At 38.4% G+C, this 23,792-nt stretch overlaps 1 protein-coding gene across 2 annotated transcripts in view; it reads right to left on the minus strand.

The window, feature by feature from the left end:
- ryk (receptor like tyrosine kinase) overlaps nt 1-23,792 on the minus strand; it is an 82,302-nt gene that overhangs the window by 31,895 nt on the left and 26,615 nt on the right. For both annotated transcript variants that reach the window (XM_077198916.1, XM_077198915.1), the window contains exons 2-4: nt 1,769-1,890; nt 1,419-1,518; nt 188-319 (exon numbers count right to left, since the gene is read on the minus strand). In XM_077198916.1, coding sequence (XP_077055031.1) covers nt 188-319; nt 1,419-1,518; nt 1,769-1,890 — 354 coding nt within the window. The remainder of the gene's footprint in view (nt 1-187; nt 320-1,418; nt 1,519-1,768; nt 1,891-23,792) is intronic.

The raw sequence follows: 23,792 nt of genomic DNA on the forward strand, positions 1-23,792 counted from the left end.
TCAACTTTGTGTGTCAAGTTTCACTATGCCAGAGACTAAGATCTGCCAAATACACAAAACTCACAGAATACTTATAGCAGAAAATAGAGCGAAAAATAAAATAAAATACACAAACAAATCTTTAGAAGCTTCTTCCTCAGTTTCTTTTGATGAAATAATAAAGTAAACGTGTGTGAAAATATCTTACTTCGATAACACATTTTCCTGCGTTTGAAGTTGAGCACTGTGAAGTTGTTGGCTGGTGTAGTCAGGTTGAGCTGCACCGTTAGCACAGCCTCTCCATCAGCCTTTCCAGAGCAGAAGAGGTCCACCCTGAACACTACACAGAGAGACAAACGGAAGTACTTACTGGAGGCCCAAATTTGATTATATTAAGCTGTAAACAATGAATTCAGGGCCTCATTTTGAACTTTTTGAAAGAGTAAGTTCTGCTCTTCCATTGTGTTGGCACAATACTGTATGCCCAATTCCTACTAAACTATGTGAGAAGACATTTTAAAGACCTGCTCACATCAACACAATGTTCGGCAACAAAAATTTGGTCAGATTTTCACATGCAATTTGTTTGTCCAGTCCAGTGATTCTCAAAGTGTGGGGGGCACACATGTACTGCAGGTGGGGCACGGGAGATCAGCAGAAAAAGAACAGAAAACAGCCATTGCCACGGCCTTCAAGTGCGTGATAAGTGACCGAATGCCCATTCAAATCTTTCTTCTTGAGTCCATTGCCATTTTGCACCGTCTGAACAAGCCCGACAAAGAAGTTCCTCACCATCACAAGCTGCTATTATGAGTGTGCCGCCCGCTGTCGTGTTCCGGCGAGAAGATGTATAAGAAGTTGAGCTCGTGAGATGCCGTCAAAAGAGTTCACTGCAGCCACTGATTATATATTGTTCATACAAAGCATCACTGAAATAATTACATTTTTTGTTTATTAAAATTAAAATCTATCATTCTCTTACTGTAAAAATTTTCAATGTTTCAATGGCATTACCAAATTAAACTCGTAGTTTTTCAACCCAATTTTTATAATTTTTAGTTTCATCATTTGGTAGTCAGAGGTGGAGTGGGCTATTGGTGGGACAGCAGGTTTTGTAAAGGTTTAAAGGAGTGTGTGAACAGGCTGCTTGAAAATGCAAAATAACACTGATTGTTGGTGTAGAATAATCTGTTTGCAACTGCCACATAGTCATAGTCTTATGTAACTGCAGCATCTATAGACATGTTACCAAAAGTGTGAATCTTATAGGCTGGCCAGCTTTATTTGCAGTGTGATGGAAAAGAGATTAGAACAAAAACTTCAGTTGCATTGGCGATGCTGAAAGTAGAGCCACTCTTTAGTTGTGAAAAATAAAAATGTTCTTAGATATCAACAGCATATTTTTACTTTAATATACAACAGGATATGTTTTGGCTTACCTGAACGAGTGCATGGGACCTCCCCCTGGGCAGAGATGTTGCTCTGAGGTTGATCCATTGCTGAAGTGTTTTCCACTTGAAACCCCAACTTGTAATCCACCTGCGCAGGAGACAGGGAAAATAAACAAGATATTAGTATAAATCATTCACAAACCATGTAATAACGATAACAATTATTGAATTGTTTGATGAATAGAAAGTTCAGAAGAACAGCATTTATTTGAAATAAAAAATCTAAAATCTTTTAATTTCTTTAACTTAATAATAATAATAATAATAATAATAATAATAAATTAACAGCCCCAAACTTTTGAATGGTAGTGTGCATATGATATATGAACATTGCCAACCTTGCTGCTGGAGTGCCATGTGAAATGTAGGCTGTTGGTGTCACTGGGCACAGGCAGGATGAAGGAAAGAGCATAATGATTTACCACATCATCCCTCACATAGTACAACTCAGCATCAAGACCTGCAGAGAGAAAGAGAGCGAGAGATGATAAAACTGATCAGGACTGGCAGAAATTAAACAGTTAAAATCATTTCACATTCACACAACCACCCTGCCTCAAGAGAGGATTCAAATATAGTTGAATACTGCCAGACCCTGCTCTCATATGAACTCTGCATTTCACCATCAAAACATAATATGTGCTCATTTAGGCTTAATGTATTCCACAGCGCCTGCAAGTATATGGTGCAGGAGGAATCCATGGCAACAACATATAAAATATTTTTTTTTTAGTGCGGTGACCAACCACTGTCTGACATAGTTCCACTTCCTTGCAGTAAAAAGCAAGATCTGGATCTATTATATCTTAGAAGGCAGGTATGACAGCCACTGAAATATGATTACAATTTACAATCAGGAGGATATGAGTTATAACAGGCTCAAGCATTCATGCCGAGATTCTGGAATGCTTCCCATTAAGCTGATGGGATCTATGAAACTACCAAGGCTGCCGCCCAACTTTTAACCACAGTTAATTCCTCTCTCTCTAGCCTGTCCATTTAGAACCACATAGAACAGTTTTTATCCATGTTTATACCAAGAACAATATCCTCAGCCACCCCCTCCACCATACAGTGAAGGGAAAACAGTATGTTTATGTTTAAGGACTTCACCCCTCTCTATCGTCAAAGCAAAACATCTCTACTCTCCCCTGTCTGGCCTCCATTTTCTAACGACGCTGTAATCTAAACACTGCTTCCTTCCCGGCTACATTCCTGGGAGAGACTCGACCTGAAAAAGCATTTCTACCAGACAGCCCGGCACACCTGCGATCCCAGTTATACTGCATCCAGCCTTCAATTAACAACAGGACCGGAGAGAGGCAATGATGATGAACATGAAACCGATGTCTAAAGTGGAGGTTGATTCTCAGCACATGAATGAGACACAGGGATGTGTGAAGTTGATTGACAGCTGGAATCTCCTGCGGCCTGCCATGCCTTGCAGCAAACCTTATCATGACTGAAAGGCCCCGCTGCGGCTGACTGGAGCCTATCTGTCTCTCATGGGGTCTGCTCAAACATAAGGGGGATGGGAGTACACAAACCCTTTCTAGAACATATCTATGAAACAATAGTAGATTTTCATTTGTTTTTGCTCAAAGTTTAGATGCGTTAGCTGTACACCAAGACAACATAAAATCAATATACACTATTGTTCAAAAATGTGTGGCCTGTAAGATTTTTTGTTCTATTTTTGAAAGAAGACTCTTGTGATCACCAAAGCTGCAATTATTTGATCAAAAATACAAAATATACCGACTTCCGTGTACATGAAACTTATTTTGCATGCTAATATCACAGCCTTATGTCTGCTTTAATCCTTCCTCTGTGGCGGCCGTGAAAAAGTGTTGTGAAATGGGCAGATGGCACAATACAGCTATGTGCATTGGGCTTATAAAAAACTGCTCACGTTTTGGATTTCATTAGAGCAGTTTGTCTATAGTAAAAAGGTCAAATCAAGCTACTTATTTGTTTATTATTTTTTGAATTGTGAGCCTTCCCTTTACATAATGCAATGCTTTCTTAAGTCCTTTATACCTATGGCTCTGCTTACAATAACAGGGCTTGACATTAACTTTTTGAGGCACTTGTCCTTCGGACAAGTAAATTTATGTTTCACTTGTCCATGCACAAAAGTCACTTGTCCGGGTAAAGATTTATAATTTTATCTAGGGCTGCACGATTTGGGGAAAATGTCATATTCCTATTATTGAGATCAATATTGCGGTTGTGATATGCGATTGCGATATAATAAACAAATGGTTTCATGAGTCAACTTGTTTGGTTCTAAACCAAATGCACACACAGATTAGTGATAATTCTGAAATTAGCAATAACAACTAAATGATTGATAACACCTATAATGATCAATAAGCCATTGATGTTTGGATAAAAATGAACTGTCTAACAGGTAGGACATATACAGAAATTGAATAAAGTTATCAAACAGTCTGCGCAGCATAAATTATAAATTATATATAGACTACTCCTTATTAAAGCTACACAAGTTCTTTAGTCAAGAGCAGTGAGTAATTTTCTCTGTTCCCTTTGTTCTTTCATTAACTTTACTGACAGAACACTTTATTGGTAGCTGGCCCTTTAAGAGCAGCCGCTGTGGACAGAGACGCGGATCTCACACGCGCCTCATTCTCTCACGAGTCACAACTCTTTATGTCCTCTATAAGACTGCTCTTGTGTTATGAAGATACTCGACAAATGACATTTTGGCTTAATTGTGTGTGTTGATGTTCGTTCAAGCGCGAAAGAGAACTGTATTCTGGCGCGCGGTCTGTGCATGCGCATCATACTGGTGCGCGTCTTTCTGCGAGTCACATTCAGGACATTCACAGGCCATTCACATTCAGGACATGTCTTCGTTTCAAATCTGTAAAATTAAATCTGTAAAATAGACGTAACGAGTGGCACATAACGTGAAGTAACATGGCATTTTATTTTGTTTGAAATTTAACTTGTCCGGTCGGACAACTAATTTTCTCTTCTACTTGTCCTACAAAAAATCCACTTGTCCCGGACAAGCGGACAAGCCTTAATGTCGAGCCCTGAATAGGCTCATATACAGGTATATAACAGGTAGGACATATACAGAAATTGAATAAAGTTATCAAACAGTCTGCGCAGCATAAATTATAAATTATATATAGACTACTCCTTATTAAAGCTACACAAGTTCTTTAGTCAAGAGCAGTGAGTAATTTTCTCTGTTCCCTTTGTTCTTTCATTAACTTTACTGACAGAACACTTTATTGGTAGCTGGCCCTTTAAGAGCAGCCGCTGTGGACAGAGACGCGGATCTCACACGCGCCTCATTCTCTCACGAGTCACAACTCTTTATGTCCTCTATAAGACTGCTCTTGTGTTATGAAGATACTCGACAAATGACATTTTGGCTTAATTGTGTGTGTTGATGTTCGTTCAAGCGCGAAAGAGAACTGTATTCTGGCGCGCGGTCTGTGCATGCGCATCATACTGGTGCGCGTCTTTCTGCGAGTCACATTCAGGACATTCACAGGCCATTCACATTCAGGACATGTCTTCGTTTCAAATCTGTAAAATTAAATCTGTAAAATAGACGTAACGAGTGGCACATAACGTGAAGTAACATGGCATTTTATTTTGTTTGAAATTTAACTTGTCCGGTCGGACAACTAATTTTCTCTTCTACTTGTCCTACAAAAAATCCACTTGTCCCGGACAAGCGGACAAGCCTTAATGTCGAGCCCTGAATAAGTGCTGTTAGAATTGAATGAAGAAAATCAACGTTTTCCAGCACCTGTAAGGATGGGTTAAATCAGGCAAAGTGGTTTAATAAAGGGTGTTTTGATCTTGTGAAATACGAAGTTTTAGTATATTTTACTGTACCAAATATTTTTTAAATAACACTTTTTTAAATAAAACTTTACCAAAGTTTTATATGGCACAATATAAATATACTGCCCAGACGAAATCCAAAATTTGGTAACTTTTTACTGTACCAGTTCTTTTTTATGAACCATTCAATTTTGCATACCTATTGCGGTTTCTCGGCCGCCACAGAGTTAAATTTGTTAAAGTGGACATAAGGCCTTAAAATATGATGTACTGCCCTGACAAAACTCAAATTGAGAGCACTTTTTACTATCTCAGTCTTTTTTATGGACCCTTGAACTTGCCAAATAGGACAATGCACACAGCCGTATTGTGCCATCAGCCCATTTCATGACGTGGTTTCTCGGCCCTCACCGATCAGAATATAAGGCCGTGATATAAGAGTATACTGCCCTAACGAAAGCCAAATTTGAGCAAATGCAGCTTTTATTAATTCATGTGAATCCACACTCCCGTTTACTTCATAGTAAAATTGCAGTGGCGCACAAAGGAAATAGGTTGCGTTGTAGACAGTTTACATAAACCGGAAATTATAACGCATGAGGGCATATACGCAAAAAAAATCCCATGCACAAGTTGGAAAAGTTTCTTGTGTGCGAGCAATAGTTTCTCGTGAGCACTCGATAGTTTCTAGTTAAATATTTATAAAAAAATTAAAATTACAGTAATGTCAAAGCTGAATTTTCAGCACCCAGTACTCTACACATTCAGCACCAGCTAGCAGCATTACAGAATAGCACGAGTTACCAGACAGCAGGCCAACAGTGATAAGAGGTTGCCCACCTATGGAGGAAAAAAACAGTGTGTGGCCCCTAAAACAGACACACTCAAGATGCAGGAGTCCTCAAAGTTCAGACAGACTCTGACATAATCCTCTGAGCACAGAGGAAAAGAAAATCAGCCAGCTGTGAGAGACTACTGAGGCGTGAGTTATACTAGACACATACCCACAGACTTGAGACTAATTAACGTTCCCATGTCTTGCCCCATGTGACCCGTCTGGTCCTACTTTTGTCCACTAACAGCATATCGGTGCTTGAATCGCCAGCTTAGACAGGACGAGGCCATCTGACTGATGTAAAGCAATCAACCACAATTTGCCGTTGAATCTGAAATATTATACAAGAGCAATTCAATATTCAAAATCAAACAACAATAAATAATAAAATCTAGCAAATAGAATGTATATGAAATACAAAAAATAATGAAAATAAATTTTGTAAATAATGCTGTGTGTCCTTACTTTCAAGAAATAATTGCATAAAGTTGCATACAGTTTCATATGCAATGTGCATCAAATGGTCAGTGAACCGACTGCGGTCAATCTGTACCATCTAAGACTGAGACTATGCAGCAGGAACAGTTAAGAATAGTAATGATTTCTCAATTTAAATTCCTTCTCTCGATCTCAGGCATTGAAATTATGATTCATTGAGAAAAGAATTGAAGAAAAACAAGCCTTAGCTCAGTCATTGCCCACAAAACAGTGGATGAAGAGGGTGTTGAAGTTCATGGGTCAAGTGTGCTCAACCGTCTGACCAGAGGTTCCAAAAAGAAAGCAGGAGGTTGTTTGAAAACAGTTTCCTATGTGGCATAAAGTGCTCCAAACCTTGAAGAGCTGCTTCACTACAGGATGATTAGGAGAATGAGTTTATTATAGCATATGTGCAGACTTTGTTTTCAAGCTTATTTATTTGTGACTCTGTGGGGACCATTTTTAACCTCTTTTCTTTATGCTCAAGTAACAAGTTTGTTTCAAAAGAGCTGCGGTTAACCATACGGCTTGAAAAAAAAAAAGTGGTTTCCGCTTGCTGCAAACGCAATCTTTGCATCCCCCTCACGGCAGTGCTCTGTAATGTCTTTTTATGTAGCTTCAAAACCCCTTTCATGGTTCAATTGCTTCCTCTCTGAAAAAGCAAAGACCAGGGAGAAAACATGCCCATGGGGTGAGACTTCAATACATTATGTTGTCAATTCTGCTCAAAAAGATTTTGAAAAAGCTCTAGCTCTGTATGCTAGTCATCTTCAAGCTTGCCAATTTAGAAAAAATGATGATCTCTAAAAAGACATGAAGTGGGGTGCAAAAAAAACAGGCAAGATTTAATGCTCAGATAAATCAGTGATGCGTCATTAACTCCGAAAAAAAATATTTCTATGGTGGTATAATAACTTTTAAAAATCCTAAAAATGAACGATTTATGAAGTAATTACTTCAAAATGTAGTCGGATTTTGTAGTCTTTTTTAATGTGGTCTGGGACTCAAGACGACTTTTTTCAACTCTCAACACAATGAATAAAACTGAAGTTTCAGACAATACAATGAATGAAAGGCAATGATTTACATGTTGTTCCCCACAGTCAAAGGTATAGACATGCGGTTTTGGATTTCTTGGTCTCTGGAGATCCAATTTCTGTCTTCAAAAGGATACAACCAAAATGTTAAAGCCAGGTAGAACAAAGAGTCTCCTGTAGTCCGATTCATCCTCAAACCCTCAGTGCACAGGACAAACAGCAGCCAAGCTCAGAGAGTGAGTGGAAGGGGGAGGGAGGGGCTCTGTTATGTATTGGTTAGGGCAATATTAAAGAAAAATGTGATATGCGATAAATATTATAAACTTTAAACTATTATTAAATATTTATATTTAAAAACTGAAAATGATATAACCAGTATACATGTTACATTCTTTTTGTGAGAAGAAAGCATCCCTAAAACTTCTGAAAGTGAACAGCAGTGTTTTACTGTAGCATTACATAAAAAGTAAGTGCAATTTAAAAACCAGGGCGTTAAGGGTTTCAGGTAGGCCTAGCCTATATTAGGTTTATTTAACAGCAGAAATTGAATAAATCAAAATGTATAAATCATTGCTTTTTTATTTATTAAAAATATATGAAATAAATATACACCGTATAAATAAAAATATACACTGAATAACTTTTGTAGCTTTAATAAGAATCAGTCAAGAGCAGCGAGCGTTTTTCTCTTTGTCTGTAGTTGTTTGATCAACAAAATAAACCTGCTTCTATCTGTGTGCTTAATGTTACTGTCACTGTAAGAACTGCACATATCTATATATTGTTACTCGCGCACTCCAAATTGTTTACTTAAGACATAACTAACTGTATTTACGTGAATATTCAACAGACATTCAAGGGCATTTTAACAATTTTGTATTCGGCCATAGAAGAGAACTGAAATCAGGACTGTGCGCTGCCGAGAGGTGGCTTCCTGTGCACGAGTTTGCTTATTGCGCCTAATAACATTAAGTATGTCACACGCAAGTAACAGTCATGTGTCCAGTTTTTTTTTTACATTTTCATTTATTTATACTTTTATTTAGCAAGGATGCACTGAACTGAAAAGTTACAGTAAAGACATTTCTCAATTTCAAGTAAAATGTTCTTTAGAACTTTCTATTCACCAAGAATCCTGATAAAAAGGTATCTTATGCTACCTCCCAATTTGCACACTATCCATCCAAATAGTATTCGAAATTAGAATTAGTGTGTCCCAAATAGTAGCATGTTGAAATGAGCATTCCAAAGATTTCAAATAATGTTATCCACATTATATTTCATCTGCAACAGCATTGTGAACTTTTGTAATGGTACATTTGGTCATTAACTTTTAAATGCATCATTATTTCTCTCCGATACAGAATGTGGCGGATTTTAACTGTGACAAGATGATTGACAGGGCAGTTTAAAAGGTGACAGGATGCGCGTAACTAGCCTAAACAACGGAGCTGTCCATTAAAGACGCAATTATGATGAAGTAGTATGTCCCAAAGTTTGCCTACTCCTCTGCTACACATACAAAAAGAGAAGGCCTATTCTTATATTTATAAGAAACGTTATTTTCGCACCAAATTATTGAAGGATAGTGTGACACTGAAGAATGGAGTAATGACTGCTGAAAATTAAGCTTTGCCATAACAGGAATAAATTACATTCTAAAATACAATATTTCTGTTCTTTTGATCAAATACATGCAGCCTTGGTGACCATAAGAGATTTTTCAAAAACCTTACTGACCCCAAACTTTTGAATGGCAGTATGTACTGGCAGGCATTATGTCGCTTGCTCACCCTGCTCTCCAAGAAGAAGAAATCAATAAATAACTTATTGGTCGACTACAAACTGTAACTAATCACAAAACAGGAGTAGGGGCACATGTTTAGAAGTTGGGGGGTGTTGGCAATGAAACAGTGAGGTTTTGCCTTTAGTAAAAATACTAATAACTAAAAAAACTAAAGTACTTTTCAATAAATAACTGTCACCCTTTTGATAAGTTAAATAAAAACTGACAGAAATATGAGAATTTAAACACCAAAGTTACAACTATAACACAATGCAACTACAACAACAGGTATGCTGCCACACACACGAGCCGGCAGGCCAGTTCTCATTACACACACTATGTATGCACCTAATTCAAGGTTCATGGGATGCAGTGTTCACACAGTGGTGCGGAAGCCAAAAAGGGGAGAGGGGTCAAACCTAAAGAGAGTGGTGGAACATGCAATATAAGGAGATCTGCAGTCTCATTATCCTCAAGAAAGTCAGCATGGCGGCTATATTGGAGTCCCTCGAATGTAAGTGTTCAGCACAGATGGTCAGGAGGGTAATCAGTGTAATACCAAACAGGTGTGGGCTAAAAGTAAATGAAAAAAACTAGCACGCAGGCAAGCAGACCCAGAGTGCAATGCTGCAATGGACAGACAACCACTTTCAGATGTGACTGTGGCACTTCGAGGCTACCTTTCATAAAGCTGACGTGAAACACGTTGTTTGTTGTAAACTGAACTGGACGGGGTGTGACAAGACGGCAACAGGCCCAGCGGAAATGGCAGTGGTGTCACAACTTGGACGGCTGGTGAAAATAACCCAAACTATGGTGAAGCGTAGGAAGAAAACGTCTCTAAGCAGAGGTCTGCCCTCTGGAGGACCACAGCCCAGTGTGGAGCAACTGCAATTACCACAAATATTCTCCTCTGCAAAATTTTCAAAGGGTGGTTGGTGTTCATATTCTGAGGTTCTACTAGAATAATAAATAAAAGAGAATTAATTGCATACTTTAAAGGTGCTCTAAGCTATGTCACGCGATTTTTAGGCCAAAACATTTTTTGTCACATACAATAAAAAACATCTCCTCACTATCCGTTAGCTGCCAGTCCCCTGAACACACTGTAAAGAAACGCGGTCTGTGCAGACACCCCAGGCTCCAAAAACGGCAACAAAAACAAACTGGGCTAACCCGCACCTCGAACCATAACAAACTTTTCCAGCCAATAACCGACAAGGTGGCTTTGGGGGTGGGGTTTGGGGGGTTATTGTGCAGATGAGGAGGAGGGAGGGTCTAACTAGCCTCTGTTTTGTTTGACAATACTTTGAACGTCAACAAGAAGTGACGTCACCCGACATCACTTATGGCGCTTTTCCACTGCATGGTACGGCTCGGTACGGCTCAGTACGGTTCGGTTCGGCACGGTTCGGCTCGCTTCGCTTTTCCACTGCGTGGTACGACTCGGCTCGGCACGGCTCGGTTCGCTTTAGCTCGGTTGCTTTTCCACTGCAGTTAGTACCGCTTCAAAGTGGGTGGGACTATGACTGATCGTTATACTTTATCCGCTCCTCGGCAACCAACAAGAGTAACGTCTGCGCTTCTCGTCCACTGACCACGATTCAGCCATTTCTATTTTGGAAGTTTTTTTTCTTCAAGCAAGTCTAGCAAGTAGTTTTAAAACAGGTGCTTCAGCGGTGGCTGTTACTGGCTATTTAAATCTAGCGGGTTTGATGTCTCGCAAATACAATGACGCTGGTAGTGACGATTCTGTCTGTCTGACCAATCAGTGATCTACAGTGCTTCCACGTCACATTTTAATATCGGTACGGTACGCTTAGAACCTCAACAGAGGTGGTACCATTTAAAGCGAGCCGAAGCGAGCCGTACCGTACCATGCAGTGGAAAAGCGCCACAAGTGAGCCGTACCGAGCCGAGCCGTACTATACCATGCAGTGGAAAAGCGCCAAAGCGTGCCGTACCGAACCGTACCATGCAGTGGAAAAGCGTCATTAGAGCACCTTTAAATAATTTTGTAGTTTTACTAAGAGAGTTCGTTCAGACAGCCATTTTTATCCAACCCGCTATATGCATTCTTCAAAATACAAAACATATACATGAATTTACAAATCAACATTGAATTCTATAGACCAGTGTGTTTTTTCATGCAATGCAATGTCTTAAGGAGGGAGAAGAACATAACACAGATTTTAGAAATAGATTATTGGAAAATGATAACAGCAACTAGTTCTTTACATTTTATGAGGAAAGTGGTGGTGCTTATCCACCAGGATGCCATAGTGATATTAAGCAGTTGCAGGTGTTCTGAATGGTTTTTAGTGTGTTGCCATGTCTTGACTCAAATTAAAAGTGTCCACCCCTGAGCTTCTATGATATTCTGGTCCTTATGGTTTGGGTCACTCTTTCAAAAGCCTATGAGATTTATTTGATTGTTGCACCGTCTTTCAGGTGAGAATCATACGTCTGATCACTTAAGCTGGTCACACACACTACAAGTAAATTGAGCCTATCTAGGGCATAATTCTCCCCTTTTGACAATCCTAGGTAAAGTCCTACAGATTATTTTATCAGATTTTCCTGTGGTGTGAAAAGGGACTCTCAAATCGCAAATATTTGACCAATGCGCACACATTGTAGATTGTCATGTGGGTAAAAAAACAATACCAAATCAGAAAGCGAGTTGATGGAAGCATAACAAGAGTTCATCCAAACCTTTATCTTTTATTCCCATGAATTTTCTGCAAAAAGCAGACCAATCAATATTACTGTCATTTCTTCTTGCCGTCGTCAGGCATTTGTAAACGCATAAAAAGTTTTCCGTTTTCATTTGTAAACTGTCGTTTAAACCTACCCTTGGTCACATCGTGGCACTCCACACACCATAGGAACTAAAACGGTTTAAAAAAAAATCTTTTAGTGTGGGCCAGCCTTTAGTAAAGTAACAAACTCTCTCTTCAACAAGCCGCAGAAATTTGGATGTATCATCCATGTCCATACCACACTGCAGGAAAGGTTAAGTTTAAAGTTAAAAGGGTTATTGAAAGTTCCAAACCAAACTAAGTTCCAAACTAAGTTATCGTTCCAAACCAAAAAAAAAACTATTTTATTAAAACTTATCAATGGTCAATTAAGCCAGGTCATCATTAGAGCACATAGTTTTGAGGTGCATGCGGGCCGCACGGTGCGGCTCATGTGCAAATCATGTGCAGCAGACACACAAGGAAAAATGTGATCATGCCGTAGTTACGTATTCTAAATCAGTGGTTCTTAACTGGGGGGCTGAGGCCCATCCTCTAAGGGGGTTGTGACATACCTTAAAATTAATTTAAATATATTAATATACTTAATTTTATTATTAATACATTAAATTATAAAAATTAAAGCACCACCTTTCTCGTACGTATTCTGTGATTGTTTCGGTGCAGCCCGCAAAACAAACGCTCGGCTCACTGATCGCTATAACATTGCAAATTCAGAATTTGCATAGTTGTCAAAATGAATACACAGAGAGTTTTATAATGGATGCTAGCCAATACCAGTTGGGCGTGTGACTCTCCAAGTGTCGACACGATTGCTTGTTCTGACAAAGGAACTGTTCACTGATGACATCGACCCGCCTTAGGAAGGCTGAGTTTCCACGTTCAGAATGTTTTTATTTTTCATTTCTATTTTGGTGTATTTTAATAATTCTGAATGGATCCATATAGTAGCTATATGCAGTCCTTTGGCATCTTCCTGTGGTCTTGTTTCGTATGGCAGGTTAACTTGTCCTTAAGTTACTGTATAACTGAGCAGAGTAAGTACTTTGAAGTTGTAAAGAATGTCTGCAGTGATGATCTATCTTGAATTTATTTTGCTTAAAAAAATATCAGTTTAAAAGTAATAACACTAGAATACAAATATGTTCTGAATAAAAAAAGTTTTTTTTGGTGGGGGCTTGCCGTATTGATTCTTACAGGAGGGGGGGCCTTGGAGTAAAAAAGGTTGAGAACCATTGTTTTAAATGTATTAATGTCTTCAAGCCATGCAATGGATAGGTAAGCTAGCCATTTTTTTCAAAACATTTAACCAAGTGTCCAAAAGACCCTCAAAACAAGTGATTTTACAGAACACAAGAACAACTTGTGTAAATGCCACAATAAAAGTACATAGAATAAACAAGTAATATAATAATATCCTGGCTGATGAATGATGATATTCCAGCGCTGTGTGAGGTGTGTGCTCCTATTCTTGCGCATGGTAAATCAAGGCCCGTCAATCTGATCGTTCAAACCAATCCAAGCACGCTCCACCAGTAAAACATTTTCTGATTGGCCTCTACACATCGTCCCTACCCACTGCACCCGAGATCCAGTTTCCATTGGTTGAACTTTCAAATGATGTTCGAAAACACTGCGTCGTGTTCGCAGCAAGAACGGATCCCGGAAGTCCTATAGCTATAGTCAAGTAGCATGTCATGTCACTCTGTGATATACGCATTGTCTTTTGTTGTGTTTGGGCTCATTCCAGACCACCTGCTCTAGTAAACCATAGTAGATTGCACATCTTTATTTAATTTTTTGCAAAGTTACAAACCAAAACATGGTGCAAAAGCATAATGTGTAAACCGCTTACACGTGCGTCGGCGGCGCTTTTTCATAATACTTCATATAGTTTGGTCTCTAACTAAACAATATGATATTTGTATACTGCTAGTTGAGACCCTTTCAATGATATATGACAAGTCTATGTTATGTATGATGATTTTACAAATCACATTTTTATGTAAAGCAGTTATTTTTTCACACTATGAAAAAAAAAAAAAAAGAGTACTTCTAATATGTCAGCAAAATAGCACCTAAGTATATATTCCCTATATTCAGTTTAAGCCATGCTTATAAGCTTTAAAATGACACCCATTTCGTGTTTGTTATGCAAGTGGTTGTCAAGTAACATAAGTGGAGTACATCATAAGTACAAGCTTTGGATTAAAGAGGTTAAGGCTAACGATTAATTAATTAATTAATTGACTGTTAATTTAAACAATGATCGATTATGGGGATTTATGTACATTGGCATCCCTAATGTGAATAAAGATTAAATCTGTTGAATAAATGAAGACAGAATTTTGATTTTAGTGTAACTATCCCTTTAAGAGGTTTGAAAATCTCAGAGGTAATTAAGGCAAGCGCCAATAATAACTAAAAGTGAGAAAAAGGTGGAAGATGTTTAGCAGATAATCTTCTCTGCTCAATATTTCTACTGTTTCCTTCAGAGCTGGGTAAGACCTGGCCAGGGTCAACAACATTTTGTTATATTCGCACACAAACAATTTCCTTAATTTATTATGACCCCAAAAAGATGATTTAACTTTTCAGAATTCAAACAACATTCAAACCACTGCAACTGAGACTGCATTATTATCAGAATAGAAGTTTTTTTTACACTTCAAACAACCTATGACATACTCTAAAACAAAAACAAAGTCTCATACAAATATGAAGAGAGGTAGTGTAGACTCGTGTACAATTAAATAGGTTGAGTGCATGAAACAAAAAGTAAAAGGGACCTACCCCCATTCAGTGTGGCGGTTCAATAGACAAGCATACAAATGCGAATACTACTGCCAGTCATTCCGATTCTATTCATGGACTCCTTTTGTAATAGCTCCCTGCTCGTTTTTCAGCTCGTCTTGAAAGCTTTCTTCTTTCTCTTTTCTAGCTTTGGGCACATGTTCAAGTCAAGCGACTATCCAGGCAAAGCACAAGAATCTTTCAATGGTACCATACTTTGCCCTGTTATTTTAGAAGCCGCTGTAAGGCATCTTTAATGGAGAATGATTATACTTGATACTAGCTTACCGTGGTTTCAGGCTTGGTGGCATTCCAGTCCACCATTATCTCCTCTACCAACACAAGTGAAAATTTGATATGGTGTGCTGGGCAAAGGGCAGAAACAACCCATAATATAGTGCTCATTTTCCACTAGTTTAGAAAATTTGATGCTCTCTCTATGGATCACTAATGGATCTTCGATGAACCACAAGCAAAAACAAGTACATGCACAGGGAACTACACGGCATTGATGAATTAAGTGAAACAACCCTTGGAATCACTACTTGGACTGACCAGTAAAGGACCTTGTGTAATTTAATTAGCAACTTGTAAATTCTAAGTAATTTATTTTTTAAATCCCAATTCAGTAAAGGCCAACCACAGATGAGCAACATGTGTGGGGGGCACCGAAATCCCCAGGTGATTCAACAGGGATATAAGAAGTGTCTAAGTGTGTTTATATATGTGTGTGGTGACCAGAGCTCCCTGAAACCCCCCAGCGGTGAAGGATTTATAGGCTCGGTCTGAGGCAGTCACATTTGGAGAAACAATTACTGATACTGCCAGAAAGCATCTCAGTAAATGACAACCCCACATGGGCACTGCTGGGAAGATCAGGGTGCCCGTTTCTTAATAAATGTGGTCTTAGCGCAGAATTCATGTACCATTCCAAAGAAAAAAGGTGGGTCTGCCACTGAAACATTCTTTTCTCTGATCGTCTGACGTCTTCACGGCCACTTTCCTTTCAACCAAGTAAAATTGTTGTGAATGTTGTCTTTAAATGGGGGCTTTCATCTAGTAGCTTTTGCCATTCAAATTGCAAAAAATAAGTTGTTTGGAAATAAAAGAAAGATAAGATAGTAAATAGTTGTTGCCATATTGAAAATATTTGGCCTAAAAGTCATTTTTCGACTGACATTCAACATGCTGAACTTAGTGAGCTCCTTTGGATCTGCTGTAGATCTATGGCAGGAGGGTCAACCAGGTGTTTTATAGGTTCCCGTTTTGAGCCCAATGTTTGCAGAGTTCTGGGAGCAAACTTACTTTTGGCCTCAGACATACGGAGTTCACATCTACAGAAAAGTCATAATACGCAGACAGATTTGCTTCAGAGGGCAGTAAAAGGTAACGGTGCAGAAAGTATTCCAAATGGAACTACCCCTTGTCAGTTTTCACTGCCCACTTACTCCTCATTTCATTACAGTAAACCACGTCATCACAATGAAATATTGAAACAACCCACAAGTTTAAAGTCACCTGTATTCTTTAGTGTTGAAATAGGGCCAAGAATTGTACGAAATACGCATCACGATACAGGAGTTACGATATGATATATTGCGATACTGTAAGCATTTTGGGGTTTTAACCAAACACAAAGCCACTGCCACAAACATTGATGTAACAGGTCTCCAGAAAGCGACCAAATGGTTGCATTCTACGACCTTTTTTTCTTGCCACCAAGTTACCCGAATGATAAGGCAGCCAATTTCTGTTGCATATGAAAAACATCAAACGAACCTAATGCCGGGCATACACCAAAGGATTTTCACAGTCCCAGACTAAAGACCGGCAGTCTTTAGGAATCTTACTGGAGTCTCGGCGCGCTCCCGTCGTCTCGATCGTTAAATGTGAGGTGATAATCTGCAGTCGGCGACCCGATTTATGCCAGTCTTTCATATCAAACATGTTTGATATTATCGCAAGTCTTTAGTCTGAGACTAAAAACTGTGAACCCAAGTCTTTAGATGTGAGCTGATAATCTTATAAAGTCTTTTCTAAATCTTTTCAAAGTCTTTAGGTGTACAGAAAGCATAAAGCGAAATTCAACCGTGCTTTTCATTTTAGCTGTGCAGCGTTGACAGTTTATCAGCTCGGACAAATATTAGACAGTGCAGGTATTGGTAACAGGTTTACTTACGGGCCGATCTTGATCACCTAACACCGTTACTACACAGTGCTGGGAGATCCAGTGAGATCCATTTGAATTCGCCATAGAGTATTAATAGAATCGCTACGAGATCTAGTGAGAAGCATTCAAATTCAGAGCAGAATTCTTTGTAAACCATAGACATCATAAAAAAAAAGTGTTGACGTGGAAACAATGAGAGAAACATTGTGCCTTAAATGAACAAGTTATAGAAGGCTTTTCAGTCCATAAATCCCCAACGTTCACCATGGATTTAATGTAGTAATGCTAACTGTAGGCACGGTACATCACTGTTTTTGATCATATATTTGCATTAAATCATAAAGTGAAAACTTTTATGAATAAAATACATTTCATAGGACTCTAAAAAAAATATTAATAAATAAATAAGGTCATCTAATTCATAATCAATTATTAAATTTAATTAATGATTAATGAAATTTAAATAAACAAAACAAACAAATGGTTTCAAGTTATAATATAGAAAATTTTCTTTTTTTAAAATTAATTTAATAGTTATTTTAACTGATGATAATAATGATAATAATTGATTGTTTAATACCGTATACTGTGATATTTTCTGAGACTGTTATCATATCTTAGTGGCACCGGTGCAACTGCTCTCAAATCTGGAACCCTGTGTAAACAAATAAATAAATCGATACAGTGTTTTTAAGAATCAATACAGTATCGCCGAACATAATATCCCTATATTCACGTGCCATGTATCAACATTGTCTTACAGCCCTATAAAAAACTGTTGAAGATAACGTCTTTTAAGAAGTGTTTGTTCGATTCCAAATGCTCAGAGGTAGGCCTACTACATGAAAGCAACCGTGATGCATAACATCAAAAAAGGATACAAAGACAGATCCTTAGGCTATTCTTAAATCCAGACACAACCTCTCCTTTAAAATAATGAAAAATGCAAAGGTAAGTATATTACATTAGTTTTTGAACATGCGCCACATCATAATGCCTCCAGTCTTTTGAAACTTACTGTATAAAGCGGAATGTCACATAATCTTTGATTGAATAAATCAAAAGTAAATGAAAACTTTGTAATATACTTTTATTAAAAATTATCATTAGTATTGTAAGAAAACACTAATTTTACATGGTCAAAAACAGCTCTGTTTTCAGCCTGCCGTTTCAGTGCATATGCCTTTAACTGATAATGAGCTTTGCTCACTCAGCTCCTCTGTTCTTCGGGCCGTTTTGACACCACGCACGTGGAGTTTTGCCTTGACAAACAGTTGAGGGTATATTTTGCAACAAGAATGTCAGTGGGAGTCTCTGAGGAAACATCTGTTCTACCATACCAATTTGAACTGGAGTCGGATCCAGAACAAGATGACGCCGAGGAAGAAATTCGACAATTAAGGCTCGAACAGGACGTTTCTGAATGGTTGGTTAACGTAATGTCACTTTGATCTATTTTTGTAACTTATGTACTAGAAGGGTAACTTAGATAGGGCTGCAGCTATCGATTCTTTTTGTAATCGATTAATCTAGCACTTAATCGATCGATTAATCGAGTAATCAGATATTTTTTTTGTGTGCGTTTTATTAAAGGTGCCCTAGAATGTTGTTTTTTTATTATTTTATAATGTTTCCTGGGTTACCCTTATAATGTTAGTATGTTTTTTAGATAAAAAATAATCATAATTTAGAAATAAATGGCATTTTTACTAGCCTGCTTTTAGCCTCTGATTTGAACACTCTGTTTGAAGGGGCGTGTCTGCTGTGGGATTTAGTGTAACCGTGGCCACTGCTGTGATTGGCTGACATGCTTGCATATGAAATAGCTACGCATTAGATGTGAAACTCTCTCCCGAATACTTTTACTACTGCTATTATACGTTTTTACTATAACAGCTATCGAGATTAACGAATCGTGAGATGTTTTTAAAGTATTTAGATCTATTCCCATCACATAAAATGTTGCCGTGATGAGCATTGAGCAGATGACAGTGTGTTGATCGCGAGAATGAAGATCTTATCATTGCAAAGCAGTTTCTGCACTCTCTAATGCTTTCACCAATGCAAACACGATGATGTAAATACAGTAAGAGCTTCGTTGTGCAGTAACGTGCGCCATTGATTTCATAACGAGTTTGGCAAGTGTCCAGATAAACTCGCGCTGTGTGGAAAGATTGTTCTTTGATCGCTTTCTGTATATAATTTGTTCACAATTTAATTACGATTATTTTCATCCTACTAAAAGAAACGATGTGAAGCTGATATTTTAGTCACTGGCTTCACTTACTGATGCATAAACAGTATTGAACGATTTTGAGAGAAAGATTACCTGTCTGAACTTGAACAATTACACATCAGAAAGTGTTGCTTGGTAGCTCGATCCGAGGCCAGCTCTGTATTGGCTCAAGTTGAGGAAACAGTCGGTGAAATGTTTGGAAATTTCCAGAGAAAATAAAATTAACCCATTGTTTCTTCAGAGGCTCAGATGAAGGAACTAAAAAATACTTTTGTGTTCATGTGTACATCCACACTGAGCAACTGCCATGCTTCGGCTGCGCAGTTCCGCCTGGCATTGAGGGCTGGCATTATGCAAATATTTGGAGGCGTACATATTAATGATCCCGACTATTGCGTCACAGTCAGTATTGTGTGGAGAACCGACCGTTTTTCAGGGGTGTTTTTCATAAACGTGAATTAAATGAGAACGCGAAAACATGTCCATGCACTGAACTCTTGTTATTTGACTATACCAAGGTAAATTCAATTTTGAATTATAGGTCACCTTTAACAGAATAGTTATATTAAACTTGTGTCTATTTCAGTTAAAGCTGTTATAAGTTACTATAAGTTATATAATATGCAAGTTATAAAGCTATCTCATATGTGAATTTTTCTTTAAAATGTTATAATATAACCACTCTAAGCATCTAAGCATATTTGTGTATTCTGGTAGTTTAACGCTGAAGAAGAGCTGTAACGTGACGTTGTTGAACACGCAGTAAAAGCTGACGCACTTTTTGTTCCGTGCGTTTTAACTGAAAAATGAGTACTCCGAATCTTTATTAAAAACCAACAGGCTGGGGACTTTAATTTTTTGTTGTTGTCTGTATTTGGCAGATGTGAAATACAAACAAGGTCTCGCAAAGACTGCAATACAATATTTGTTCCTCCATCACGTCCCGGTGTGTACAGTGAATGCATGCTGAAATTATTGTTGCGTGGCTACATAAAAGTTTAAGCATATGCGATGCATTGCTGCAATTGGTCTGACTGGCGTGTGTGTGTGTGAAGGGGTTCTTTTTTTACGCTATGCTCTTGCAATTGAACGTGATAGTTACGTTTACTACTTAAACATGTCATCAAAGCTAAAAATCATATCTAGTCAAACCGCATCACGACATCGCTACAAATACAGTATGGGATTAAAATCAGCGAACATAAATAGGCTTACACTTAACTCGCTGAAACAAGGTAACGTAGTCTATTAAGTGTGTAATGATCCCACACTTTAGACAATTTCTGCCGTTTATTTACATATTTATTCTCCGCCATCGCGACAACTATTTCTTCTTGAACAGGTCCGTGTGAATAAACGGTCCGTGTGAAACAATCGAATCCCTGCGCCGCGCGTATAGTGCGCGTCATAGAAATTTAACGAGGCTTCGAGGCAGAGTTTTTGCCTCGAGGAATTTTTGTAATCGAGTAACTCGAGGAATCGTTTCAGCCCTAAACTTAGAGTAGTGAGATACAGACGCTATGCGTTTACTGATGTAACGTTATAGGTTAGTTCGTTCACAGATTGATGTTGAAAAACTTTGTTTTGTAAATGTAGGCTTGTCAGTGATGCGTAACATTATTTCAGTGTTAGGTACAACTGTCAGTGCTGAAACATTAACCATAACGCGTTGTTCATTATAAACTTGGGATTATTAATTATATTGAGAACGTCGTAACGTTACATAGGCCTCGTTCACACTGCAGGGGCTTAATGCTCAATTCCGATTTTGAGAAAAAATCTGATTTTTTTGCAAGGCCGTTCACATTTCCAATTAAATGCGACCTTTTGTGATCTCCTGTGTGAACGTGAAGATGAACGTGAAATGACCCAGAAGTGACCCGCATGGGCAGAAGAGTACTCAACGTTCAACGACGTCACTTGCTGTTTGCGGAAGTAGCTAAACATGGCCTGAACAGAGCTGTCCCCCCAAATATTAATTAAATCAGAAACCTCGCTTCCCTTCCATTGACTGGTCTCAGCATCGTCCGCCATAGTTGTTGTTTATCTTCTCATTCCCGCCTACTTCAACGCAGAATCATGACGTTTGTCGCATATCAATGATGTGTGGGTCGGATACATGTGACCTGGCCGTTCAGATTGAAGTCGCATTTCAAAAGATCGGATACATATCGGATTTGGACCACATACCTAAGTGGCCTGGGTCGCATTTGAAAAGATCGGATCTGTGTCGTTCAGACTGTCATGAAAAGATCAGATACAGGTCGCATAGGGGCAAAAAAATCGGAATTGCATCGTTTCAACCTGCAGTGTGAACGTAGCCATAGAAAACATGCCGTAATATACCCTGAGTGTAAACATTAGCCGCATTCATCGTGAAGCGTGCAAGCGATTTGCAAAGATTAATATTTAAAGGTTAATAAAACGTTCCACTCACTTCTTCTGGAGGTGCAGCAGGAACATGAGTAGTTGGTACCGATTCTGTTTTCAGGACCAGCTTTTTAGCAAAACCAGATTTACACTGACGCTCCTTTATAAAGCAGTCTGACAATAAATGATTAACGCAAACATAAAAGCATTTACGTAGATCGTTGGGAATATTCCCTTTCAAAACTAAAACTCAGCCACTGCGTCTTCAGCGGTTAGAATTTAGGAACATTAAAATGACTGCTGTGTTTATTACACCCAGGAACAGAACACCACAATCACTTAGACGCCATTCTGCTCCAGTGTACCAACAATGGCGGACTACAATGACAGCTCGCTCAGGGCGGGTCTGTGTTGAAACGCTGCTGTCAATTATCAATCGTGGGAGGGCCGTCCGTTTTATTGACGTCACAAAAACGAACGTTTTATTGACGTCACAAAAACGAACGGCTCACTTTGAGGCAGGGGAAAACATATAAGGAGATTAAAACAAAAACACTGGATGGATTTTTATCATTATATGATGGTTGTGTACAGGCACTGCCAACACACATTTCAGTACAATCAACTTGTAAAAGTACATGTAACATTTAAGAACAGAAAACGCAGTGCTGTTAGAAACTTAGAACACCGTTATCTTAGCCTCTGAAACGTCTGTCAGCGCAGCGCATTTAAAGTGCTGGCAGCGCCCCTGCGTGTGGATATTATTGTTTTTCTCAACATAAACGTGAAACAATATTAAACACGTTAATCAAATTCTGACTAGAGTGTATGTGTACGTCCTGTACGATATCTGGCGCAGTGTGCTTTATTAGGCGTTTTTTTCCGTTCGTGCTGCTTGAGCTTAAATGCTTTTGTTCTTTATATTTTTTGTTTACACATAGGTAGTGGTCGACCGATATGGGTTTTTTGATGGCCGATGCTGATATCTTAGAGAGCAGGGTGGCCGATATAGATAGATATACACACACACACACACACATATATATACACACAAACATACACATATATATACACACACACACTTTATATTTATATAAATCAATATTTAATAAATTTGATAAATTTAATACATATTAAAAAATCTTTAAAATAAACATGCTAGGCCCTATACTTTAGATGGCGACTTCTTGAATCTGCAATCCTATTACAGAATTTTTCACGAATAAAGTAATTGTTTAAAAATATATGAATAAAAAGGAAGTAAACACTGTAACAGGGCACTCGGTAATCAGGTAATTAATCAGTAATCACTGATAATCATATTTTTTCAAATAAAGACTTTTTTTATTTTGACTTTTGACAAGTTAACGCTAATTTTACATACAGCACACAGTGAAAACGACATATGACACAGTGGGCCACTGGATATAGCACAGCATATTTTAAAATGAAGGATTTAAAGTGTTTCGATGCGTCTCCTGTGAAGCTGATCTTCTGTTCGCATTCACTCACTGCGCACGGACCGACCGTCACTCGCAGGAACACGTTTATGCAGGCTACAAATGCACACTTCACAAGATATCACAGCTGGATTCGATTAAATCGGCAAGGTTTGTGAAATTAAATGTTTATTAGATATTCAGAGATTTGTTTAAATTATGTAGATGCGCATTTGCTGAATGTTGACGGTAAATGAGAAAGTATTTTAGGCTGATTGTTTGCCTATTCGGTTACAAATAATATAAAAGCAAACGGATTACTTTTTCGCATACCATTTACTTTCTTTGACCAGTTCTGTAGCCACCGGTTCTGTCTAACAAAGTATTAGATCTGACTGACAGAGATCGTAAACTAATGAAAACGGAGAATGTGAGTGAGCGCTGTGTGATCAGGCGCTGCCGTTCTCTTCTCAGGTGCTGGTGTTCTCAGCGCCGCCCGTCAAAATAAAAGTCTGCAGCGCCGTCAAAATAAAAGTCCCGCTTCCAACACATCGGCCAATCAGAAAAACTTATCTGCCGATGCCGATATTTAAAAAAAGCCAAATATCGGCCGATATATCGGCCGT

Source organism: Siphateles boraxobius, unplaced genomic scaffold (genome assembly GCF_051911475.1).
Source record: "Siphateles boraxobius isolate OS27281-9 unplaced genomic scaffold, OSU_SipBor_1 41, whole genome shotgun sequence".
Classification (NCBI taxonomy): Eukaryota; Metazoa; Chordata; class Actinopteri; order Cypriniformes; family Leuciscidae; genus Siphateles; species Siphateles boraxobius.